This window comes from Canis lupus, chromosome 16, assembly GCF_048164855.1.
Source record: "Canis lupus baileyi chromosome 16, mCanLup2.hap1, whole genome shotgun sequence".
Classification (NCBI taxonomy): domain Eukaryota; kingdom Metazoa; phylum Chordata; class Mammalia; order Carnivora; family Canidae; genus Canis; species Canis lupus.
In genome coordinates this window covers 49501264-49529126 of record NC_132853.1, presented here as the reverse complement: position 1 = coordinate 49529126, position 27863 = coordinate 49501264, and the positions used below count along the sequence as shown (strand labels likewise).

The window sequence follows — 27863 nt, the reverse complement described above, 5'->3', positions numbered from 1 at the left end:
AAAGGCAGGCACCAAACCGCTGCGCCACCCAGGGATCCCTCTCTCATTTAATAATTGTAAAACATCTTGCTTTAACAGTATTCTTTTTTCTTTGATATTTTTGGCAGAAAATGAAAATTCCTGTATTCTCAAATCTATTCTGTGAAAACTTAAAAAAAAAGTCTTTGTAGACTTTGTAGCTGGTGTCTCCAAGCTTTTATTGAAAGTTGATGCAGCACTTTTCAGCAAAGTGATGAGACCAAAGGAGGATTAATAGTGATAATTTATTTCATTGTTGAATCATTCTTTTTGAAAAGAATGGTTCAACATTCTTTTCTAGCATACTTTTTTTAAAAGAAATTTTATGATTTTTTAAAGATTTTATTTAGCTATTTGAGAGAGTGTGAGAGAAAGGAAGGAGCAGAAGGAAGGGACGAGCCGACTCCCCATTGAGCTTAGAGCCTGACATGGAGCTTGATCCCACCATCCTGAGATCAAGACCTGAGCTGAAATCAAGATTCGAATGCTCAACCAATTGAGCTACCCAAGCACTCCAGCATGTTTCTGTTTTCTTTTTTTATCCCCCGTCTTTTATTTTTTTAAAGATTTAATTAATTAATATATTTATTTAGAGCACAAGCAGCAGAAGGAGCAGAGGGAGAGAGAATCTCAAGCAGACTGTGCTGAGTGTGGAGCCTGTTGTGGGGCTTAGTCTCATGACCCTGAGATCATGACCTGAGCTGAAATCAAGAGTCTGATGCTTAACTGACTGAGCCACCAAGTACTCCATTGTTTTTCCTATCTTTAACAGTGAACAGACATTATATAATAATAAAACAATTTTTTTCCCTCAACACCACTCTAAATACTACTATCTTATCTGCCTATGTCACATTGTTTTTTAGGCAGTGCAGCCTGCAGGGGCTCAGATGATGCTGGTAGCTGTGTTTGGGTAGGAGTGGCAAACTGGGGACTTACTGATCTTTGGCCCATGATATAAAGATCCAGAATCTGGGATGAATTGAGAGCTCACTCATTTGTAAATCTTCTGGACAGACTACTTGATAAAATATTTGATTGAGTTGAAATTTAGAAGTTAGGCAGCTTAGTCTAATGGGGAGAAATCTGGGGAGGGTGTTGATACACATACATACATATGTGTGTGTGTGTGTGTGTGTACGGAATTATACTATCTTTTAGATATTTAAAAAATACGTGTTTTTAAATTCAAGGATATGTATTGTTTGGCATCTCTTTCATTAAAACTGTGTATTATAAAATATTACCCATTTGTTCCATTTCCATCATGTCTTCATCATTAACTACAGCATCCTTTCACATAATGTTTAAAAGTTTTCTTGAAATTTTGTAAATGTGTGTGTTTTTTTTTTTTTTTTAATTTTTATTTATTTATGATAGTCACAGAGAGAGAGAGAGAGAGGCAGAGACACAGGCAGAGGGAGAAGCAGGCTCCATGCACCGGGAGCCTGACGTGGGATTCGATCCCGGGTCTCCAGGATCGCGCCCTGGGCCAAAGGCAGGCGCTAAACCACTGCGCCACCCAGGGATCCCAATGTGTGTGTTTTGTTGCGTTACAAAAATTTCTCTGAAGGAAGCTCTAAATTGAAATATGCTTGAAAATGGGTAGCATTTACTTTAAAGATACTTAGTTTATTTTTTGTAGGTTTTTTTTTTTAAGATTTTAAAAATTTATTCATTCATGAGAGACAGAGAGGCAGAGACACAGGCAGAGGGAGAAGCAGGCTCCATGCAGGAAGCCTGACATGGGACTCCATCCTGGGTCTCAGGATCACACCGTGGACCGAAGGTGGCGCTAAACCACTGAGCCACCCTAGCTGCCCTATTTTTTTTAGTTTTAACAGGTTGTTTCCAAGGGGATTCTAAAGGCAATATCCAAATTAATATTGTAGAGAAAACCATAAAAGGAGATTTTTGTTGGTTGCCTGAGTAAGGAAAGACAATACTTAATCCGTCATTTGAATCAGTATGCATTCTTGTTTTTGTAATTAGTGTTCTACAGACAATATCTTCCTTCTTACTTTTCCTTATTTTTTATTTTCTTACTATATGCAATATTTTCTTCAGATCTTATAGAACTTTAAAAGCACTTCAGTGGTATAGTTTTATCCATTAGGCATAGTTCTAATGTCGAGAAACTTGTTTCTAGAATTGGAAAACAAAAAATAAGAATAAACTCATCCATCACAAAGCCAAAAATGAGAAAAAAAATATCATCCATTCAGAATAGAGAAGGATATAGAAAAAAATATATATTTGTGAAAAGCTTATAGAGTAAAAAAAGGCCCTGCGTGGAAAAGCTAAGGGGAATACCATGATTATTTAGCCTGAATAGTACAGAAGTGCTTTATACTTTTATTTCATTATTATTACATAAGCATTTTTATGAAGGGGGATATTGTTCTCCTTTTTTTGAATAAAAGGGTAAGAAAAGGTCTTTATGAAGGAGGGATGAACACTGAAAATGAAAATTGATCATCCACTAATAAACATAGTGCAAGAATATATTGAGTAATGTTTTGAATATCCAGCCTTGGTGGACCAATTAGAGGAGAATGGTCAATACTTTCCTTCAATGGTTTAGATCAGGTGTTGTAATCATAAAAGCTTAGGGGCCATGTAGATAACATAAGGTTTGAATCAGTTAAGTATAAGACAATTAGAAATGATTGGGGGCCTGTGAATGGCTTCTTTGTTACCTTCTGCCAGAAATTTTTCACTTGCCAGGAGTTTATTTGTTGATTTCTCTTGCGAGAGTTAGCCATTTTAAAATTTGGTTATATGGGATCCCTGGGTGGTGCAGCGGTTTAGCGCCTGCCTTTGGCCCGGGGCATGATCCTGGAGACCCGGGGTCGAATCCCACATCAGGCTCCTGGTGCATGGAGTCTGCTTCTCCCTCTGCCTGTGTCTCTGCCTCTCTCTCTCTCTCTCTCTCTCTCTCTCTGTGTGACTATCATAAATAAAAAAAAAAAAATTAAAAAAAAATAAAATTTGGTTATATAATTTGGAAAAGTCAGATGAAATTTAGCCATATATTACTGTCATAAATCCAATTAGATGAAACTGCATTTCCCACTTAGCTTCAATTTTGTGGAGTTTCTATATTAATATTTTATTACAATAAATTTTCTGGTGATGTGTTAACTTGAATAAGAAAGTCATTTTATCAAAGTGTAACTGAGATGGATAATTAGTTTTAAATAAGTATTTTATGTTTCATTTCATTCTTTATACACTTCAGTCAATTTTTAGAAAATATTTTAGGACTAGCAAAGAAAAAAACCTATATACTTCAAAAAGTGATTATTGTAATTATTTTATTGCACCCATCATCCGTTTTTTACTTAGGTTAACTTTATTGTCTTGGTTTATTTTTAGACATGAGATTTTAAATTTATTTTTGGCTCCTAGTCTTAGTAAGTTTTAAATAATGGTTCTAATAATCTGTGCTGTTACTTTTTTTCTTTTGAAACTTTGAAGAACTGAACATATATAGGTAGGTTTGAGGCAGAAGTTTGAAATATGACTAGAATTTCTTGTGGTTTTTTTTCTCATGTAAAAATTTAAACTTGCCTAGAATTTCTCTGTGTTTCCCTGACAGTTCCTGGTATAATATGACCCTAGGTAGTGCCCATTGTTACAGTTAATTCATAACCTTTTCTTGTCTTTTGAAATTTACATTGTGCCTGCTTACCTCTTTAACAGGTTAGTACTCTGATGAATCAAGTCTTTGCTCAATTTTTCATTCATTTATTTATTCATGCAAGAAGTGTTGAGAGCCTCCCATGAATTAGGCATTGAGGATAAAAAGAGTAAGACCAGGTTTCCCTCAGGGAATTTGATTTAGCAATACAATCGATTAATTTAATCAATGTTTATATGACACCTCTGTTTACCAGGCGTTATTCTTCAGTTTGCAGCAATTAATTAAGCAGTTTCCATGTCTTCATGGCAATAAACAGGTATATATCATTTACAGATTAGAATTTGAAGAAAAGTAAAGCATAGGAAGAGATGAGTGAGGGCTTTGGGGAATAATTCATGCCACAAAAAATTGTTCCCCCTTGAGTTAAAGGAGCTGTTCTTTTGTACCCCTGTATTAGTATGTCATTGGTGGCTATATTGAGCTTAGATCAGTTGTCTGAGGCTGGGAGCAGCTCTGAGCCATTAACACCTGAGGAATGAGTGCTCTGATCCTATAGTGGGGATCTGGATAGGACATCATAGAGTCCACTAATGCAGGATATCTTTTCTTTTCCTCCTCAGTGTGTTTTGTCATAATTTTTCTTGGATTTGTGAAGACTAATGCCAGCCTATAACACTGCTACTACTACTATTTTTTTTTTAATTCATTAGATTAAGGTAAAATAAGTTAAAGTATGTGCTGGTGCTACACAAAATAAAAAGCAGTATTTCAAAAATGGGACTCAAATGGGGTAATACTTCTGAGACTTAATTTGGATCACTAGATTTAGATATTTATAGTTTCAGTTAATGTTTTAAATAGATTTATTGTATTCCTTTTCTAAGCAAGGCATTGAGGAAGAAGACAAAAAGCATGGGTTCAAATATTAGCTGCATAACTGTGAGCATGCTATTTCACTTTTCTTTACCTCAAATTTTTCTTTAAAATAAAGCAAATACCACCCATCTTAAGGGGGTTTTGATGAGGGTTAAATGAGATCATATGTACAGTATTTTACATATTTTGTTTATACTTGGATACACAGAAAATCTTGTATATAAAAAATAATTGTTCATTCTCTTTCAAGAAAATACAAATTGAAGAGTTAAAAGACTTGCTGTTTAAATTTTATAATATATTTTAAAACATGAAGTCTATATAAAATTATAAAATATATTTTTTTCAGGTTTTTCAGTTTTTAGTGAAATATAAATATCAAACTTAGAATTTCTACATCCCAGTCTCTTATTTATTTTTTAAAAATATTTTATTTATTTATTCATGATAGACACTGAGAGAGAGACAGAGACACAGGCAGGGGGAGAAGCAGGCTCCTCAACAGGGAGCCTGATGGGGCTCTGTCCCTGACCCCAGGATGATTCCCTGAGCCAAATGTGCAACTGCTGAGCCACCCAGGTGTCCATCATGTAGTCTCTTAAATAGGGGGCGAAAGTAACTAAGCATAGCTCTTAAGATGAATATATTTCTTAAATGCTTGAAACATTTTTTTTCACCTTATTTATCTTCAGTGATTAAAAGGATAAGTCATTTATTGGTGTTCACCTGTTTATGTTTTTTTTTTTTCTTTTTCACCTGTTTATGTTTTACACTGTATTGGCGACCTTACTAAGCTCACTTATTCTAATAGTTTATAAGTTCTCTTAGATTTTCTAAGTATATGATCATATTGTCTGTGAAAGTAGCATTTTTTAAAAAGACTTTATTTATTTATTCATGAGAGACACACAGAGAGAGGCAGAGATACAGGCAGAGGGAGAAGAAGCAGACTCCATGCAGGGAGCGCAATGTGGGACTCAATCCTGGGACTCCAGGATCACGCCCTGGGCAGAAGGGAGGCACTAAACCACTGAGCCACCCAGGGATCCCTGAAAGTAGCATTTTTAGGGCACCTGGGTGGTCATTTGGTTAAGACGTCTGCCTTCTCTTCTACTCAGGTCATGATCCCAGAGTCCTGGAATTGAGCCCTACATCAGGCTCCCTGCTCAGTAGGGAGTCTGCTTTTCCCTTTCTCTCTACCCACACCCTTGCTTATGCTCTCTCTCTCTCCCCGCTCTCTCTCTCTCCATTCTTGCTCTCAAATAAATAAATACACTCTTAAAAAGATAGTAGCATTTTTATTTCTACTTTTCCATTCTTTGTATTTCATATTCAGAATGATATTGAGTGTAACTGGTGATAAGAAGTGGTCATATCATTTATCTCAGGCAGAATATTTTTATTCATTCGCCATTAAATAGTGTTTACTACAGGTTTTTAAAAAGGCATACTTTTAAAATATAAAGAATTTCTCTTATTTCTAGTTTTGTACAAGTTTTTTTAGATCATGAATGAGTATTTCATCAATTACTTTTGCTTTATCTATTGATAGTATGATTTATTTCTCTTGTTAATGTGGTAAATTATATTGATTTTCATATGTTCAATCACTTTTGTATTTCTGGATTAAACTCACACTTGGTCCTGATCAGTGTATTGATAGATTTCATTTTGCCAATATTTTGTTAGAGTTTTCGCATTTATGTCAAAAGAGAGGTCTGTAATTTCTTTCTTTTTTTTAAAAAAAGATTTTATTTATTCATAGAGACAGAGAGAGAGAGAGAGAGAGAGAGAGAGGCAGAGACACAGGCAGAAGGAGAAGCAGGCAACATGCGGAGAGCCTGATGTGAGACTCCAGGGTCTCCAGGATCATGCCCTGGGCTGCAGGCGGCGCTAAACCGCTGCGCCACCGGGGCTGCCCTGTAATTTCTTTTTTGTAACTTATTTCTTGTAATAACCATATTGACGTATGTTATTAAGCTTATGCTGTCTTTGGAAAACAAGTTTGGAAGTGTTCTTTGTTTTTACTCTCTGGAACAGTTTGTGTAAGATTGGTATTCTCTCTTAAATGCTGATAGGATTCATTGTTGAAATGATCTGGACTTAGAGTTTTTTTGTGGGTGTGTGTTTTTACTGTACATAACAAATTTCAGATATATAGAAAATGTAACATAATTTTACAGTTAACATGTGTATACCTACTACTTAGAATCTACTGTTAACATTTTGCTGTAATTGCTTTATTACATATCTGCCTTACCATCATCTCTCTATCCATCATTTCATCTTATTTTTTTTTAAGATTTTATTTATTCACGAGAGAGAGAGAGAAAGAAAGAGAGATAGGCAGAGGAAGAAGCAGGCTCCATGCAGGGAGCCCAACATGGGACTCGATCCTGGGTCTCCAGGATCATACCCAGGGCTGAAGGCGGTGCTAAACTGCGGGTCCACCAGGGCTGCCCTCATCTTATTTTTTGATGCATTTCAAGGAATTGGAGATGTCAGTATGCTTCTTCTAAATATTTAAGCATGAAAGTCATAACTAGAGTTCAGTTTTTACTCTTTTTTTTTGAGGTAAAGTACATATGCAGTTTCATTCACAAATCTTATGTGAACATTTGCTGAATTTTGACAAATGCATACATCTGTGTATTCCAAACTTCTTTTTTTTTTAAGATTTTATTTATTCTTGAGAGACAGAGAGAGAGAGAGAGAGGGGGGCAAAGACACAGGTAGCGGGAGAAGCAGGCTCCATGCAGAGAGCCCGACACGGAACTCGATCCCGGGTCTCCAGGATCATACCCTGGGCCAAAGGTGGCGCTAAACTGCTGTGCCACCCAGGCTGCCTTATATAGGGTTCTATTTCAGCATATTTTTAGATTTGTTTGTTAAATATGCAAATAGTTCATATCTTATTGCTGAGTAGTATCATACTATATGAAAATCCCACAGTTTATCCATTTTCCTATGGACACCTAGGCTATTTTTGGGTTGTTAAAGCTGCTATGAAAATTGTTATACTAGTTTTTTTATGCACATATGTTTTAATTCCTCCTGGGTAAATATGTAATGTGTGGAGTCATATGTTAGGAATATGCTTAGTTTTAATAAACTTAATAAACTTCTAGACTTCTGTCTAAAGCAATTGTACTATTTACCTCTGAAACAATGTATTAAGAGTTTCATTTGCTCTTTATCCTGGTCACTATTTGATATTATCAGTCTTTCAAAAGTTTGCTCTTCTGGCAGAGCATAGTGGTAGCTATGTGTTTTCCCAATGACAAATTGTGTTAATCTCTTTCAGTATATGTATTGGCCATTCATATATCTTCTTTTTAAAAGTGTTCAAATCTTTCACCCATTGGAAACTTTGATTGTCTCTTTATTGGATTGTAGGTGTTCTTTATATATCTTGGATATCAGTCTGTGTTAGAAACATGTTTTGTGAATAATTTCTCCCAGTTTGTAACTTGCCTCTTCATTTGGTGATATTTTTTATGTGCAGATGTTTTTAAAATTTTTAATGAATTCCAAATGTATCTTTTTCTCTTTTATGGTTATTACTTTCTGTGCTCTAAGAATCTTTTGCCTATTTCTAAATAATAAGGATGTTCTCCTGAGTTTTCTTCTGAAAGCTTTATGATTTTAGTGTTTGTGTGATGTTTGATGCTTGATATGTTTTGACTTAATTTTCATGTATAGTGTGAAGCACAGATCAATGTTAATTTTTTAAAGAATGGATATCTGTTTGTTCCACTACCATTTGTTGAAAAGACTTTTCTTTACTCAATAATGACTTGGTCAAAAAAAAAAAAAAAAGAACATATCAGTGTAGGTCTTTTTCTGGACTACATATTCAGTATTGTTTATCTTCTGATGATATTTAGGAGAGTACTATACTGTCATGATTTCTGGAGCTATAGAGTAAGTATTGAATTCAGATCCTATAAATACTCCAGCTTTTTTGTTAGTTTCCATGATTGCTTTGGGTGTTCTAGGCTCCTTGTATTACCGTATATGTTTTAGAATGAGCTTCTCAGTTTTCTATGAAAAAAAAAATGCCTACTGGAACTTGAATTTTTGTTACCTCTTTAGGACATTATGTAGAGAATCAACATTTTGACAATATTGAACTTTCCAATCTATGAACATGGTATATCTCTTGTTTTATTCTTTATTTATTTATTTATTTTTAATTTTTAATTTTTAAAATTTATTTATGATAGTCACAGAGAGAGAGAGGGAGAGGCAGAGACACAGGCAGAGGGAGAAGCCGGCTCCATGCACCGGGAGCCCGAAGTGGGATTCGATCCCGGGTCTCCAGGATCGCGCCCTGGGCCAAAGGCAGGCGCCAAACCGCTGCGCCACCCAGGGATTCCTATTCTTTATTTTTTTAAAGCAACCTTTTATAGTTTTCAGTGTCTTTTATTTTTTTATTTTTATTTTTGTTTTTATTTTTATTATTTTTTAAAAAGATTTATTTATTTATTTATTTATGATAGAGAGAGAGAGAGGCAGAGACACAGGCAGAGGGAGAAGCAGGCTCCATGCAGGGAGCCTGATGCGGGACTTGATCCCAGGACTCCAGGATCGCGCCCTGGGCCAAAGGCAGGCACTAAACCACTGAGCCACCCAGGGATCCCCTTCAGTGTCTTTTATTAAGGATATTTTAGTCTATGTTCATGTGGTATATGGTCTATAATTTTTCGTAATTTCTGTTAGGTTTTGGGATTATGATTATACTACCTCATAAAATATATTTGGAAGTATTCCTTCTATTTCCTTAAGGAAACTGTATAAAAATTGATACTGTTATACCTTAAATGTTCAGGAGACTTCACTAATGAAATAATCTGGCCCTGTAGTTTTCTTTCTGGGAGGAGTTTTGATAAGTTCAATTTCTTTAATAGAGATACGGCTGCTTCAGATTTTTTGCTCAGTTTTGTGTCAGCTTTGGTAATTTGTATTTTTCAAAAAACCTGTTTTGTATAAAACATTAAGTTTGGTGTAAAGTTGGTATAGTATCTTATTTTAAAAAGCCTTTAGTGTCTGAAATGAAGTCCCCTATTTCCTTTCTCATATTGGCAATCTCTCTCTTTCTCTCTCTCTCTTTTTGATTAGCTTTGCTAGGGATTTATTAATTTTACTACTTTTCAGAAATCCAATGTTTTGCTTCATTGATTTTATCTGTTTTGGATTTGTTTTCTATATCATTGATTTCTACTCTTTACTCTTCTGTTTTCTTTGATTTGCTGTTTGTTTTTGAACTTTTTAAAATAGAAGCTTAGATATTGATTTCATCCTTTTCTAATTATGTGCATTCTTCTCTACAATTATTTACAAGCATTGTTTTAGTTTCATTCTTTATGTTTCTATAATTTATATTTTCATTATAATTTATTGCAAATATTTTAAAATTTCCATTGTATTTATATACTTTATTTTGACTCATGTTATTTAGAAGTATGTCACTTAATATTCAAGTAGTAGGGGAGTTTCTCAATTAAAAGTTACTTTTAGCTTAATTGCCTTGTAGCTAGAAAATATATTCTTGAAGACTTAAGATCTTTGAAATTTGTTGAAACTTGTTTTATGATTCAGTCTGTGATCCATTTTGTTATGTATTTTGTGTATAATTTGTATACTCTGTTTTTATTTGGAAGGATATACTATGTATATGAAGTCTAGTTGGTTAATCATGTATCAAACCTGTATCTTAGTAATTTTTTTCTTCTTCCTCTTGTAGCTATTGACAAAGATGCGTTAGTTTCTCATCTGATTATGGATTTGTCCATAACCTCTGTTAGTCTTGTATATTTTTGCTTTATATTTTTTTAAGCTTTGTTATTGGGTTCATTCATACTTAGAAATATGATATCTTTTTGTTGGTTTGACTTTTTAATTATTAAGAAATGTCTCTCTTTATTTTTATAAGCTGACTTTGCCTGATATTAGCATAGCTATAACAGCTTCCTTTTAATTGTTTTTTGGATGAAATGCTTTTCCCCATTATCTTATATTTAATCTTTCTATGACACTAAGTAGTCTTATAGTGGAGTGAATATTTAACATAATAACTATAATTTGAATTTAAAGCTACCATCTATATTTTTATATTTCATTGGTGTGCACTATGCTTTTTCTCTCACTTTATACCTTCTTTGGTTCAATGAAATATTTTAATTATTCTTTTTCTCACTTCAGTTAACCTTAATGGTTATCCTAGAAATTACTACATTAATTTTGAGTTATTGCAGTCTGATGCAGATTATTAGTTTTATCACTTCCTGCATAATGCAGATATCTTAGAAACTTTAACTCTATTTATCCCAGTTCTAACCTTTTTTTGTTACTGTTATGCATTTTAAATCTACATAAAATGTAAACTTAACAAGCTGGTAATATAATTATTTTTATGGTTTTTTTTTTGTGTGTGTGTATTTTTTATTGGAGTTCAATTTGCCAGCATATAGCATAACACCCAGTGCTTTTTTTTTTTTTTTTAAGGTTTTATTTATTTATTCATGAGAGAGACAGAGAGAGAGGCAGAGACAGATGGGGAGGAGCAGGCTCCCTCTGGGGAACCTGATACGGAACTCGATCCTGGAACCCCGGGATCACTCTCTGAGCCAAAGGCAGACTCAACCACTGAACCACCCAGGCGTCCCTATAGTCATTGTTCATCCATGTTTCCCAACATTTACCTTTTTTATGACTCTTCCTTTTTGCATTTCTATGCTTTTTTTTCTAGTATCATTTTCTGTCTGTTGCTAGAACCCTCTTTTAGTATTTCTTTTACTAATAAATTCTTGTTTGTTTTTCTGAAATCACCTTTATTTCATTTTCAGTTTTCAAACATATTTTAAGTTGTGAATAGATTTCTTGATTGGCACCTATTTTCTTCTAGAATTTTTAGGAAGTCATTCCATTGTCTTCTGCCATTCTTAATTTCTGTTGAAAGTTATTTCGTGTGTTGACTGTTGCTTATTTAAATTATTTTTTTCCTCCAGCTCTTTAAAGATTTGACTTTATGTCTATCATTAATGTTAAGAAATTCTTTGTTGTTATTACTTCAGATATTACTTGTTATTTTCTCTCTCCTTTCTTCTGAGATTTCATTGATATGTGTGGTAGAACCTTTCATTGGGTTCCAAAGGCCTCTTATTCTCTCTTACATTTTTCAACCTTTATTTTTCAGTGTTTTGGTTTGGATATTTTTTGTTAACCTCCGTTTTAGTTCATGTGTATTTTGTTCAGTCTGCTGGAGGCACCAAATACAACACTTTCTGGAAATTTTGCCATGAAGTCTAGGGATAGGAGCAATAATTGGACCATGTGGGAATAAAGAGAAGGGCTTACTTACTTGTTTTTGGTTAGGACATATGGGCATGTTTATGTTATAATGGGAATGATTCAGTAGAGAGAAAAAATTAAAGCTGTGTGGGAAAGAAAAGGCAGATGTTTTTTGGCTAAAAATCCTTGAGGTGAGAGAGGACATAATCTGAAGCACAACTAGAAGAATTTTCCTTTGATAGAACTGGGATATAAGGAGGTTAGGCACTCATTCATGTATATAGTGGTCTTTGAGGTGGGATTCTGGCTTGACCAATGGAAAATATGCACCTGCCGTAAGTTTCTAGACTCTTAAACTTTGGGATGTGTGTATTGGGCATATGGGAAAATTGTCCAAGAAAAGAAGAGTCAAGTGGAAGCGGAAGGGGCTACTTAATTCTTTCATCTATTTCTGTGTAACCTTAGTGATATCTACTTTTATCTCTTAGGATACTCAAAGTATTAGAGTATATTTTTAAGGAAATACTAAATTGTTTAAGTTAGATTAATTAAATGTTTTTGTCATATTGTTAATATTTCTGTAGTATATACTTAAACATAGTTAATTCCTTATAGTGCATTTAAAATTAATTATTAATAGTGTTTTGAATAGAAAATCAAGTTTTCTAATGTATATTCCCATATTTTCTTTTACAGTTTTGTGAGTACTAGAATAGCACAACCATGTTTCGGAATAGTCTCAAGATGCTTCTTACTGGAGGGAAATCAAGTCGTAAAAACAGATCAAGTGGTAAGTGACTATGTTACATTTATTCTGTGTGATACTTCAGAAAGAGAAGTTCTTTTAGGGGTCTGAATTGATGCTACAACTTCATATATTTATTTATTGAATGGTTTATTTAATTTAGAAAAAAAAGTTTACATTCCATTAGGCTGCCATACTTTTTTTTTTTTTTTTTTTTAAGATTTTATTTATTTATTCATGAGAGACACGGAGAGGGAGGCAGAGACATAGACAGAGGGAGAGGCAGGCTGCCTGTTGGGGACCTGATGTAGGACTCAATCCCAGGACCCTGGGCTCATGACCTGACCCAAAGGCAGATGCTCAACCACTGAGCCACCCAGGTGTCCCTTCCCTCCCCACCCCACCCCCTTTTTGTTTTTTTTTTTTAAATATTTTTTAAAAATTTTTATTTATTTATGATAGTCACAGAGAGAGAGAGAGAGAGAGAGAGAGGCAGAGACATAGGCAGAGGGAGAAGCAGGCTCCATGCACCAGGAGCCTGATGTGGGATTCGATCCCGGGTCTCCAGGATTGCCCCCTGGGCCAAAGGCAGGCGCCAAACCGCTGCGCCACCCAGGGATCCCCCCACCCCCTTTTTGAAAAATACTTTTATTTATTTGAGAGAGGGAGAGCACATGAGCAAGATAGAGCAGAAGCAGGGGCAGAGGGAGAGAGAAAGCAGACTCCCTGCTGAGTAGGGATCCCAATAAGGGGCTCAGTGCCAGGAACCTGAGATCATGACCTGAGCTGAAGGCAGACATTTAACCATCTGAGGCAGCCAGGCACCCCAAGGCTGCCATACTCTTAATTAAGAGGTAGGAACACTTGAATACTTATCAGGAAGAGTTAGATAAAGGGAAGTTGGTAGAAGAAACATTAATTTAAAATATAGGAGAGAGTAATGCTTCTGTGCATTACTTAATACGAACTTTCTAGACCTAAATTTAGTTTTTTTATTTTTTAAAGATTTTATTTATTTTAGAGAGAGGATGAGAGAGAGCATGAGCCAGGGGCAGGGGAGAAGCAGGCTCCTCACTGAGTGCGGAGCCTGACATGGGGCTCCATCCCAGGACCCTGAGATCATTACCCGAGCCAAAGGCAGACCCTCAACCAACCGAGCCACACAGGTGCCCCTAGACCTAAATTTACTTTTTGAATTAACATGTGAAATTATTTCAGTCCTAGGCACTCTTTGGAGAATGAGACTGTAAAAATAGAAACTGTCCTCAGAGAGTTTTATGGAAAGTGAAATATAAATTTTAGATTTTTATAGTCATTAAAATAAAGTTTATAAAGGTTGGTTTAAGAATAGGAGATAATTCCAGGCTTTTAAGGTAAAAACAAGCTGAAACTCTATATATACTTTTTTTTGGAGAAATGTTGAGAAATGTGCTAAATATTTGTTTTCTGCTAATGAGTTGTAGATATTATATCCTTTTAATCATTTCAATTTCCTAATTTTTCTTATTTTACAAGTTAACTTTATTTTTTTTTATAGTTTTTGAGGTTTGCCTTATAGCTCAGCATATGATCAATTTTGGTGAATGTTTTGGATGCACCTGAAAATAATGTGGATTCTGCAGTTATTGGGTGCAGTGTAGTTAATGGTGGTACTCAAATATTTTAGATTCTTACTCATTTTAAAGAAATTATTTGCTGAGAAAGCTATGATTAAATCTCACATTATGGTTGTTGAATTGTCTGTTTTTCTACTTCTTGTTCCTGACAGCTTTTGCTTTATATATTTGGAAGCTATTTTATTAGATACATTGAAATTTAGAATTCTGCTATCTTCCTGGTGAATTTGGTGGTTTCACCATAATGAAATATCCTCTTTATTTCTAATAATGTCTTTTGTTTGAAAGCTGACTTTGTCTAATATTACTATAGTTATCCTAGCCTTTTCTTGATTTGTGTTTGCATAGTATGATTTGTTCTATTCTTTTTACTTTCAGCATTTCTTTTTTTTTTTAACTCTTTTTTTTTTTAATTTTTATTTATTTATGATAGTTACAGAGAGAGAGAGGCAGAGACACAGGCAGAGGGAGAAGCAGGCTCCATGCACCGGGAGCCCGATGTGGGATTCGATCCCGGGTCCCCAGAATCGCGCCCTGGGCCAAAGGCAGGCGCCAAACCACTGCGCCACCCAGGGATCCCTACTTTCAGCATTTCTATATGGTTATACTGTTAATAGAATACAGTTGGATTTTCTTCTTTTATTCATTCAGACAGGTTTTTTTCCTTAAAAAAGATGTTGGTTAAGCCACATTAATTCAACCAATGATACATTTGAGTGTAAATATAACTTATTACAATGTGCTTTCTCCTTGTCCTACCTGTTCTTTGTTCTTTCTCCTTTCTTGCTTTATTTTAGATGGATCAAAAACATTTTTTATTATTCCATATCTCTTCCTTTTGACTTGGAAGGTATATATTCTTGTAATTCTTTCTGTGGTTATCTTAAAGACTAAAATATCAAAGTTTGATGTTGATTCAAACAACTTTTACTTTCTTCTTGGACAATGCAAGAGCCTTAGATTCTTTTCACCTGTATGTATCTTAAACTCCAAGACATTATTGTTGTCTTATGTAGTCACCATTATTTAGGTTTACCTACATACTTGATTGTTACATTGATTTTCTTTTCTTTTTTCTTTTTTTTTTTTAAGATTTATTTATTTATTTATGATAGACATAGAGAGAGAGAGAGAGAGGCAGAGACACAGGAGGGAGAAGCAGGCTCCATGCCGAGAGCCGGACGCGGGACTCGATCCCCGGACTCCAGGATCGCGCCCCAGGCCAAAGGCAGGTGCCAAACCGCCGAGCCACCCAGGGATCCCCTTACATTGATTTTCATTCCTTCCTTCATCCCTCACTTTTTTCTAGATGAGATCATTTTTCTTTTTGTCTGGAGAAGACTATCATTTCCTTCCTTTGGCAAATTTACTTTGCTTTTCTTTATGTGAAAATGTCCTTATTTTGCCTTTATTTTTTGTGGGATATTTTTGCTGGGAGTAGAATTCTAGGTTAGCAGTTATCTTCTTTCATGACTTTCAAATATAGTTCATTGTCTTCTGGCTCCTTGAATTATTTCTGGTGAGAAATCCATTGTTAGTCTAATTGCTGCCTCTTTAAAGGTGATCTTTTTTCTCCTTGTTTTTAGTTTTCTAGATTTACACTGATGTGTCTAGGAGTGATTTTCTCTTTTCTTCTTTTTTTATTATTATAGTTGACATACAATTTCATATTAGTTTCAGATATGCAACATACTCATTGCTCACTATGGTAAGTGTAGTCACCATCTGTTGTCATACATTATTACAGTATTATTGACTATATTCCCTATACTGTACCTTTTATTTCTGTGACTTATTTATTTTATAACTGATAGTATGTACTTCTTAGTCTCCTTTACCTATTTTGCCTATCTCCAACCCCCCCCCCCATTGGCAGCCACCAATTGATTTTCTGTATGAATTTGTTTCTGTTTGTTGGTTGGTTGGTTTTGTTTTGTTTTTTAGACTCCACATATAATTGAAAACAAATGGTACGTGTTTTTCTCTCTTTCTCTGACTCATTAAGCTTAGCATAATAACCTCTTCCATCTTTTTTTTTTTTTTTTAAGATTTTGTTTATTTATTTGACAGAGAGCATAAGCAGGTGGTAGTTGCAGTGGAGGGAGAAACAGGTGCTCTGGGGAGCACAGAGCCAGATTCGAGACTTGATCCAGGACACTGGGATAATGATCTGAGCGGAAGGCAGATGCTTAACTGAGCTACCCAGGCGCTCATTTCAGTATCTCTTAAAGACAAGGAGATTCTTTTATATAACCACAGTATACTTATCAGTCTCAAACAGTTTAACATTGATACAGTACTTTAATCTACCATTTATTTTCCAAATTTTGTCAATTTACCCAGTAATTTCCTTTGTAGAATTTTACCCCTTGTTTTTAAAATCTAATTAGGATAAGGCATTGCATTACTTGTCATGTCTTTTTACTCCTACTCAATTTGAAATAGTTTTTCTGCCTTTCTGGACATTTTTAAAGAATAAAGACTCTCTCTCCCTTTAAAAATAAGCAGAATGCCCCTAATTTTGTGTTTGTTTTTGTTTTTTTAAATAATCAAGAGTCAGGATTTGGTCTGAATGTTACTTAAATGTATGTGTTTTCTTTTTGGAGCATCACAGCTGGAAGCACACAATGTCTGTCATTCATTAGTGATTTTGATGACCAAATCAAGATATTCTCCAGGTTTTTCTGCTATATCGATACTGATTTTCCTCTTTCAATTTAAAAACAATCGAGAGATGGACACCATTTTATTCTTCTTATGGTTTCCAATTCTTGGTCAGTATTCTCAATTTTGTCTCTTATCTCCCCAAGTGTAGTAAATGTATATTTATATTTATATCTATATTTATCTGTCTTAAAATCTATGTCTTGGGACGCCTGGGTGGTCAGCGGTTGGGCACCTGCCTTCGGCTCAGGTCGTGATCCCAGGATCCGGGATCAAGTACTGCATCGGGCTCCCTGTGAGGAGCCTCTGCCTCTCTCTCTCTGTGTTTCTTATGAATAAATAAATAAATCTTAAAAAAAAAAAAAAAGAAATCTGTGTCTGATAACGAAATGTGTCTGTTTTTGTTGTCTCTTTCTTTTGTTTTTTACTACTGTTATTTCCTCATGTGTCTAGTTAATTTTTTGGAGTAAGCATTTTATTTTGGATTAAATTTAGACTTATAGAAAAGTTATAAAGATAGTACAGACAATTCTCATGTACCCCTTTCCCACTTTTACCCGTTGTTACATCTTACATTATTATGGTCCATTGTCTAAAGTAAGATACCAGCATTGGTACACTACTCTACCAGATTTTTACTTGGATCTCATTAGTTTTTCCATTCATGTCCTTATTCTGCTTCAGAATCCAATCCAGAGAACTACATTGCGTTTAGTTGTTTTGTTTCCCCAGACAGTTTGATTGAATTTGGCAGAAACAATAATTGGCATCATTCCACTGGTCACTTTTTGATTACACACACACACACACACACACACACACACACACCCTCCTCATATATGTTGGAGATTTAAGCTGCCTCCAAATTTGACATTTAAAGAAATGATTTGTCCAAAATTTGTTTTCTGGCCTAGAGCCATGATTTTCTTAGACACCTTTAGTTGTTCACTTTTGACAACAGCACTAGCATTTTCTCTCACTTCATAACTATCATTTCATATACTACTAGATGACTAGTAGTAATCAATAAAGCCATAATAGGATGCAGTTGTGGATAGCCTTTTTGACCTGGGTACCAGATAAGTAATATGTGTCATACTAACCTTACTAACGGTAGGCTTCCTATTTGTGCTTTAGCAAAATTACAAATTATTACATGCTAGGCTTCTAAGTACTGCTCTAGTAGAAATATTATTAAATTCATACTTGTGAAGTTTCTACTGTAGTATTAAAGCTAATTCCTTTGATTTACTAGGTATTTAATTATGTCAGTAATGATTTTGGGGGGTCTTATTTTAGTATTTATTCTCCATGGTTTTTCATGTAAAATGTTTATAATTTAGAGTAGTTATAAAAATAGTGGTTTGTATTCTGTATGAAAAGAACCCTATTTGTAGAAAAGCAGTACTTTTTTTCAAACGTTTTCCAAGGCAGGAAATTCTAGAGCAAGGATGCATCTTACATATTTTTTTTTAAAGTGTACTTATGGAATGATATCATTAGTGTTTTCATCATTATTTTTCTTTCTTTTATTGTTAAAGAATAAATGGGTGGACTTGATTCTTTATATTAACTTTTGTTCATAGCTTATTTTTAAGATTAAAAAGGTGTGTTTTCATAGGCATAATTATTTGTTTTGTATTAGGAAACCAACTTAGTATTAGTTTAAAAAGAATTTGTAATAAAGGGACATTGTTATAATTTGTCTTTTAAATAGCTGATCCGAACTTTTATGCAGCCACTAGATAAATATTTCACAGATAGCGATTTTATATCATATAATAACAAATGAATTTTCTCAGACAATGTTTTTTTCCCTAAGGACATGTGAATATCAGGTTTCAATTTTATAACTTAACTCTATTTTCTGTATAAAAATTGTTCTTGATGAGTGTAGGACTAGGTACTCCTAAGTTTTACAAAAAAACAATTGTGTGACTGTTTTGAATTATGAGTTACAAAGGAAATATATGTTTCTATGCTATTTAAAAATGATACGTTTATATATAATATTTATATATTTTCTGTTTATATCTTTTGTTAACCTTATTACTTAAAATCATGCAAGTATGCTTCATTAGTATATGTTAATGCTATTACTTGATATCATTGTAATGGTAAACTATCATTCAAGTATGCGCAGGGAAAATAACTGCTAATTTCAGATATTCAAGGACTCAGTAATATAACACTCTAAGTGTAACAAAGCTGTTGGGAGAAAAAAACTTGAGGCTGTCTCCTAGCAAAGTAAAAAGTAAAGGTGAAGAAGGTAGGAGGTATAGAAAGAAAAGTCAGCCAAAGTAAGTGAGTAAAACTTATAGTTAAATGTAAATAATCAGGCAGCCCCGGTGGCGCAGCGGTTTGGCACCGCCTGCGGCCCAGGGCGTGATCCTGGACACCCTGGATCGAGTACCACGTCGGGCTCTCTTCGTGGAGCCTGCTTCTCCCTCTGCCTGTGTCTCTGCCTCTCTCTCTCTCTCTCTCTGTGTCTCTATGAATAAATAAATAAAAAATCTTTAAAAAAAAATAAATGTAAATAATCACCAGGGGCACGTGTGTGGCTCAGTCAGGTAAGCATCTGCCTTCAGCTTAGGTCATGATCTCTGGGTTCCTGGGCTCCAGCCCTGCGTCAGGCTCCCTGCTCAGCAGAGAATCTGCTTTGCTTCACCACCTCCATCTGCCCCTCTTCTCCCCACCTCGCCCCTGTTCGTGCACTCTCTCTCTCAAATAAATAAATAATCACTGATAATGTACTACAATAAGTAGAATTTATGCCAGGAATGCAAAGATGTTTGTATATCAGAAAGTCAACAGAAGTTTTTAACTTAGAAAACATTTAAGAAACCACATTGTTTTATCATTATATTCTAAAATAGCATTTTATAAAACTGAGCAGCTATTAAAAACATCATCAAATAGGAAAAAAAGTTACTTTAATAGACTAGTCTCCAAATCCAGCATCTGAACAAAGAAATACAGCATTTTTAATTAGAACAGAAACATGATAGTGATTTAACCTGTTACCACTCTTTTTGACAGTTATCTGGAAAGTTCTTGTATATATAAAGACATGAAACTAAAATTATTAGTACGAATATTGGAAAAGACAGTGTCATCACTATTAAAAGCATTTACTACCGTTTTTTTCCTTTCCTTTTTCTTTCTTTTTTTTTTTGTCCACAAGCCATTGAAGTTAATTAAAATCTTCATTGCTCTTTGAATAGTGAATACTCATAATAAACTATAAATAAATACATACAATAGTATTTAATGCATATATATTTATACTGTAAAAATATCTTTTCCCTTCCTCGGACATTATGCTTTATTTCACTGATAAGCCATGAAATTACAACATAAGTTTTTCAAGGATTCTTACCTCTTCTGTTATCGTTCTAACAAAATTTGGTTAAAACCCATACTGCCATTTAATATAAGGAAAGGAATTTATTTTTTTAATTTAGAGCTGTAAAATCTTTTGTAATACAACCTAAACCTGTCATTTTTTTTGTTCTCTGCTTTCTGCTTCTCTGCTCATCAATTTGTCCAATTTATGGTTGGCTGTTGAGATACTTCTTATGAAATTCATTTGTCCTTGCCAATTAAGATAGATTGGCATGGAACTTGAGGTGAAAAGTCATTAGAGGAAGTGACAGAATGTGGTCATACAAAGGAGAATGAGGATTCTTATTTGGTGATTAGAGGACAGTGAGCTATAAAAATAAATTTAGCTGGAGAATGAAAAAAGTGGTGAGAACCGTGAAATTGCATCTTGAAACAAGTCTGATTTGAGTGGTTTTGTTTATATTTCTGCTTCTGGTAGCAGTTCAGTAGTTAATGACACTTCTCACCAGATAAACACATATACTCACACTCATGTTTTCACATTTATTCCTAGTTTAGTTTTCATCCTCTTTTTTTCAGAGTTGTTTTAGAGTTATGCTAACTTCACAAGATGAATTGTCTTGGTTTCAGTCTTTCACTGTGCTTTATGTATCCAGGATCATGCATGCCCTGGGCTGCCGAAGGCAGACTCTCAACCGCTGAGCCACCCAGTAGTCCCTTGACAATATTTTGTATTTTATTGTCATTCATAGAATTAGTTTTTCTTTAAGCAGTTTGGATAGTTTATTATTTTTCTAAAAAATCTTCATTTCAGGGGATCCCTGGGTGGCTCAGCGGTTTCGCACCTGCTTTTGGCCCAGGGTGCGATCCTGGGGTCCCGGGATTGAGTCCAGCGTCGGGCTCCTGGCATGGAGCCTGCTTCTCCCTCTGCCTGTGTCTCTGCCTCTCTCTATCTCTGTGTCTATCATAAATAAATAAATCTTTTAAAAAAAAATGTCTTCATTTCAGGGACGCCTGGGTGGCTCGGCAGTTGTGCATCTGCTTTCAGCTCAGGGTATGATCCTAGAATGCTGGAATTGAGTCCTACATTGGGCTCCCTGCATGGAGCCTGCTTCTCCCTCTGCCTGTGTCTCTGCCTCTCTCTCTGTGTCTCTCATGAATAGATAAATAAAATCTTAAAAAAAATTTTTTCCATTTCATTGAGGTTTTAAAATTTATCTGAGTAAAGTTATGTATATTATGGCCATTTGAAATTAATTCAGTTTCTCCTTATATTGAATATTTTCATATTTCTTATCTCTTTGCTTCGAGGCATATCTTTATTTGGTTTTTCAAAAGATGCAGCTCTTTGATTTACTAATTTTATTTTTTTCTTGTGTACATTATGAATTTTCCTGATATCCCATTAACTTTGATATGTAATATTCTCATTACTAACTTTTTACATAGTCTGTAATTGTTGATTTTCTTTTTGACCCCATAATTTAATCAGGTTAGTATTTCCCAAGTGATTGATTTTTGGTTTGTTAACCCTCTGTTACAATTTTCTCACTTAATACACAGTAGTTAGAAAATGTGGCCTAAAAAACAAAACAAAACAAAACAAAACAAAAAACAAAAAAGAAAATGTGGCCTGATCATTTGCTTCTCTTTAAAGTAGTGATTGGTGAACTGCCTCCTGCAAACAACCATCCGTATTTATAAATAAAGTTTTGTTGGAACATAGCAACACATTTGTGATAGATACTGTACAGTCCACAGTCTGGAAATATTTGTAGCCTGACCCAATAAGAACAAGCTTGCTTTGCTTTGAAATATTGGAATTTATTTTTCTTGTCTGAGTCTTGATCAGATTTTATAACTTGTGGGTTCTGGAAAACAAAATGTGTTTTCTGTTAACAGGACAAAGTTAATTATATTTATTATAAACTAATTTCTTAACTGCTAATTCTTAAACTAGTAATTTCATAACTCCTATGTGGTTTTCTTTTTCTTAGTTGAGTGTCCAGTACTTCTTTGCCTTAAGTCTATCTGGATCTTGTATTTAAGGTGTATCTCTTGTAAATATCATGTATTTTTTTTTTGTCTTAAATCCAATTTGCTTTTCCATTTCTAAACAGTATAATTAGTCCATTTACATTGATTGTATAACTTGATATGATTTGGTTTTAGTATCTCACCTTGCTGTTTGTTTTGCATTCCATATGTTCCTTATTTTTCCCCTACTTCCTGTCTTTAAGATTTATCAAAAAATTTTTTATATTTTATCCATTTTCTTGGCCTTTTATGTATAGCTTCTTGGGACTTTTTAAAAGAGATTATATAAGGGATTACAACATGCATCTTTTTTTTTTTTTAATTTTTATTTATTTATGATAGTCACACAGAGAGAGAGAGAGGCAGAGACACAGGCAGAGGGAGGAGCAGGCTCCATGCACCGGGAGCCCGACGTGGGACTCGATCCCGGGTCCCCAGGATTGCGCCCTGGGCCAAAGACAGGCGCCAAACCACTGCGCCACCCAGGGATCCCCTACAACATGCATCTTTAACTTATTATGATTTAACTTGAATTTTTATTTTACTACTTTGTTAGTGTAATGACCTTAACGGTATTTTATTCTATTTATAGCCAACTCTTCTTGTTTTTTTTTTTTTATGATTTTAAAAAATTTATTTATTCATGAGAGATACAGAAAGAGAGGCAGAGACATAGGCAGAGGGAGAAGCAGGCCTCCTGCAGAGAGCCTGATGTGGGACTAGATCCCAGGACCCCAGGATCTGAGCCAAAGGCAGACAATTACTGAGCCACCCAGGTGTCCCCACTTTTCGTTGTCTTATATTTTATTTATATATGATATATGTTACAATACGTTGTATTACTTTTGCTTTAAGTAGTCTGTAGTCTTTAAGATGTCTTTTAAAATGTGTTGTATATTTACTCATATTTACCTCTTTTAGTATACTTCATTCCTTCTTACAAAATGATGTTTTATCTGGGATTCTTCACCCTGCAGAATTCCCTGTGCATTTCTTAAAGTGTAGATCTGCCAGCAGTGAATTATCTCAGTTCTTGTATTCCCATGATGTTTTTATTTTGCCTTCATGTTTGAAGGATATTTTCCCTGGGAATGAAATTTCAGATTGGTAATTTTTTCTTTCAACAGTTTAAAGATGTTATTCTATTATCTTTTGATTCTTACTGTTTCTGATGGAAAGTCAGCCATCATTTGCATTGTTTTCCCCCACTCCAGACTTGGAATTTAATGACCTATTATTTAATTTGGTTGGCTTGCTTTAAATGTTTTTCTTCATTTTGGCTTTTAGCATTGAGCTATGATATTGCCTAGGTATATAATTTTCTTCCTGTTACCTTTTTTGGATTTTGGAGAGGTTTAGTTTATGTGTTGATGTTTCATCAATTGTGGAAAACCTTAGCCATTATTTCTCTGAGTATTTCTTCTTTTTTTTTTTCCATCTGTGTTTTGGAGCTTTAGTTTGTATACATTAGATTCTTTGATACTATCCCTAATGTACATCACACTGTGTTTTGTTTGTTTGTTGTTGTTGTTGTTGCTTTTTTTTGTTTGTTTGTTTTGACTTTTTTCCCTTTTTGGTTAACTTATGTTGGCCTGTCTTCACGTTTATTGGTACTTTTCTTCTGCTGCGTTCAGTCAGCCTGTAAGCCCAGTTAATCAATTGTGATTTACATAGCAGTTTTCAGTTATAGAATGTTCACTTAGTTCTTCTAAAGATAATTACAGGACACCCAGGTGGCTCAGCCATTGAGCATCTGCCTTTGGCTCACGTCGTGATCCTGGCATCCTGGGATCGAGTCCCACATTGGGCTCCTTGTATGGAGCCTGCTTCTGCCTCTGCCAGTATCTCTTCCTCTCTCTCTTTGTGTCTCTCATGAATAAATAAATAAAATCTTAAAAAAAAGATAATTATTTCTTTATTAAAATTTTTAATCAATTTTTTCTGTTTTTAACCTCTTTTTTCTTAACTTATACATAATAGCTAAAAGTAATAGTTTAATAGCTGAAGTCTCTGCTAAGACATGTAGGTCATATATGTATCTGCTTCTATTAATTATTTTGCCACTTGCTTATGGATAATGCTTTCCCACTTCTTTATACATCTCAGCATTTTTCTTTTGTTTGCCAGATATTATGTTTAAAAAGAACTGTAGTGTCTGGAGTAAATCATATTTTTCCCTAGAGAAGGAAAGACTTTTCCTATGTAAGGCATCTGTGATGAGAGACTGATCCTTTGGATTTGATGGACTAGTGAAGTGGATAAGGGTTAAGTTATAGATTAGTTTGTTTCAGTTTACATGTATTTCATATGTCTAGGGTGAGATCTCCTCTGTGTGTATGTCAGTTCTTACCTTACCTTTTAGCAGGACTCTGGCTATTTCCATCTGATTATGAAATTGTGATCAACTCTATTGTCAGGGTTCTAGTCCTCCATGTTGTTGCTACCATGAACATGGTAGAAATCCTGTGTGGAGAATCAGTGGGTATGGAGACCTAGCTTTGAATAAAGGATTCCTTCATCTTCTATATCAGGAGTTGGTGAACTGTGGCCTGCAGGCTAAATCTGGCCTACCACCTATTTTTGTAAATAAAATTTTATCGGGACATAGCCATACTCACTTGCTTATGTATTGTCTATGTCTGCTTTCATGTTACAAGAACAGAAACTAAAATGTTTAATATCTAGCTCATTACAGAAAATTTTGCTAACCCCTGTTCTATACCATTAAGCCAGTTCATACCGTAGATAAAGATTTTGCTAATTGCTCTTTATCTCACTGGAGTCTCTGCCTGTAGCAGACCAGCCTTCATTCTACTATTCATGCTTTGATTTTATAAATGACCATAGTGATCTTAAATAAAATACATCATATCATATCACCCCTAATCTTACAATCCTATAATAGGTATCAGTAGATTTTAGAATAAAGTTAAAAGTCTTTCACTTAAGCTTATAGAGCCATTTGTAATATAAACAGTGCCTAATCCCCAACATTCTTCTTTTTTTTAAAATAGACTGAAGGGGCACCTGGGTAGTTCAGTCAGTTGATTTTGGCTCAGGTCATGATCTCCGAGTTGTGAAATTGAGCCTGGTGTGGGGTTCTGTGCTCAATTCAGCATGGAAACTGCTTGGGATTCTTTTCCTCCCTCATCTCCTTCCCCTGCTTGCACATGTGTGCTAAATAAATTAAAAAAAAAAAACTTTTAAAAACTAGACTTTAGGGGTACTTGGGAGGTATAGTTCATTAAACCTTCACCTCTTGGTTTCAGCTCAGGTAGTGATCTCAGGGTTGTGAGATTGAGCCCTACATATCAGGCCCCATGCTCAGTGCAGAATCTGCTTGAGAGTCTCTCTCCTGCTGCCCCTCCTATTCATACTCTCTCTCTCTGTTTCTCTAAAATGAAGAAATAAATCTTTTTAAAAATTGACTCTATTTTTTAGTTTAGAGCACTTTTAGGTTCATGTCACAATGAAGGGAAAATACAGAGATTTGCCATAAACCTCTGCCACCACACATGTATATAATACTCACCAGCCTTTCCTCTCAGTATCTCACAGGTCTTCCTTTTTAGGCCCTACCATGTTCAGACTTCATCCTGAACCTGAGATTTCTGTCCTGAGAGTAGATACCGTTTTTTGAGATATTTTACTTTGTTTGGTTTATTTTATTTTTTATTTTTTATTTTTTAAAGATTTTATTTATTTATTCATGAAAGACAGAGAGAGAGGGAGAGAGAGAGAGAGAGAGAGGCAGAGGGAGAAGAAGCAGGCTCCATGCACGGAGCCCGATGTGGGACTCGATCCAGGGACTCCAGGATCACACCCTGGGTTGAAGGCGGCACTAAACCACTGAGCCACCCAGGGATCCCACTTTGTTTGGTTTATTATTGTCTGTCTTCTTTGATAAATGTAAGCCCTACAGATTCACTGTCTTATTTCTAGCATGTAGAATATGCCTAGAAATTAGTAGATCTACAAATATTTGTTGAATGAATGAACAAATATACTATTTTCTCTGACTCACCATCATCTGCCCTCACTCTCATCCTGCTACCATATTAATTTTCTTAGGGTGCTAATTTTACCTAAAAAAATTCTTAGCTTGGCCGGACCTGACCTTACCTAATTTCTCAAGCCTCATTCCCTGTAATTCTTATTGAGAAACTTTCTACTTTATCTAAATTAGACTTCTTAATGCTATATATTATTAATGCTGGACCCCTTTGATCATGACATTCACCCTGTCTGGAATAAACCTGCCACTTATCTTCCAGTTACCTCTTTAATCCTGTCTAATTAATCATTAAAGTCCAGCTCATGTCTCATTTTGGTTCACAGTTGTCAGTCTTCTGCCTCATGTACTATATATGCTTATTGCCTGTATTCCTAATATGAAACTTTTATTGTTTATGAACTTTCTAGAAGTATTTTCCTAATATAGTTTAACTATCTTAAGTGTAAGATAGTTTCTGTCCTCCCATCAGTTCAGACTGTCACTGTATTTACATTTACATATCCGTATTTCATTGAAAGTGAATTTAAGGGGTCATGTAAAGTTATTGTCCTTGATGAAGCATGTATTGACTGATGGTTTCCTTCTATTTGCATATGTTCTGTTTCACAAAGGCAGGTGACTTTAACATATTTAACTTTAACATATTTAACTTTAACATATTCTGTATAGCAAATGCCATGTCATTTTACAGGTGAGAGAAAAAAGACTTACCCAAGATAAAAAGACTTTCTCATGTGTCTACAGCTAGTAGATAGCTGCAGTAGAAATTGTTGAATTTTAACTCTTCATATATTGCCGTCACTGAATAAATGAGACTGTTAGTAATGGAATTAAGTATAACTGAGATCTGAAAACTATGTTTTTTCTTTGAAGTAGCAAATTGGATGTTATGAGATCTTAAACTACTAAGGATTATATCAAAGTAACAAGTAGGCAAGAATTTAGTGGTTTCTTGTGGTAGCTGAGAGATTTTTTAAATTGTGTGCATTTTTGCTCTTTGATGTTTTCCCCTTGTTTTTTGTGGAAACGTTACAAATGCATACCAGTTATGCTGTGAGTTGACTTGTCAGTTTCATGTATGTTTATTGTTTGAAAAATTGCCTTATATGTAAACTAATATTAACATCGCTCCATGTCTTTCCTGATTGTTTTATTTGTTAGAAAGAAAGAGTGTGAGCAGAAGAGAGGGGCATCGGGAAAGGAAGTGAGGGAATCTTAAGCTGACTCCATGCCCAATGTAGAGCCCAATGTGGGACTCCTCACAACTCTGAAACCATGACTTGAGCTGAAATCAAGAGTCAGATGCTTAACTGACTGAGCCACTCGGGTACTCTGGCTTTCCTGATTATTAATGTACAGTAATACAGTTGATGTTAATTAAAAATTTTTTTTTCATGCAGCAGAATATTGGTCTCATTTTTCTGCCCATACATTCCTGTAATATTTACTGAAAGTATTAGGAATTTTCAACTAGAGTGGCAAATATGAAGATTAGAATTGGATGAGTTAGGTTAGATTATGCTTTCCTTCCAATTGTGGATGTTTTCTTCTCCATTCTTACTGGCTTAAGGTAGAGTATTTGGGAATGGGCAAATGAGGGAGAGAGTT

At 34.7% G+C, this 27863-nt stretch overlaps 1 protein-coding gene across 9 annotated transcripts in view; it reads left to right on the top strand.

Moving 5' to 3' along the window:
• TANC2 (tetratricopeptide repeat, ankyrin repeat and coiled-coil containing 2) overlaps nt 1-27863 on the top strand; it is a 369328-nt gene that overhangs the window by 47693 nt on the left and 293772 nt on the right. For 7 of the 9 annotated variants that reach the window (XM_072781222.1, XM_072781217.1, XM_072781218.1 and 4 more), the window contains one exon: nt 12530-12623. In XM_072781222.1, the coding sequence (XP_072637323.1) occupies nt 12557-12623 (67 nt within the window). In that variant the 5' untranslated portion in view covers nt 12530-12556. Of the gene's footprint in view, nt 1-12529; nt 12624-27863 lie in introns of those variants that run through there. The other 2 variants (XM_072781227.1, XM_072781220.1) reach the window with 1 other exon arrangement.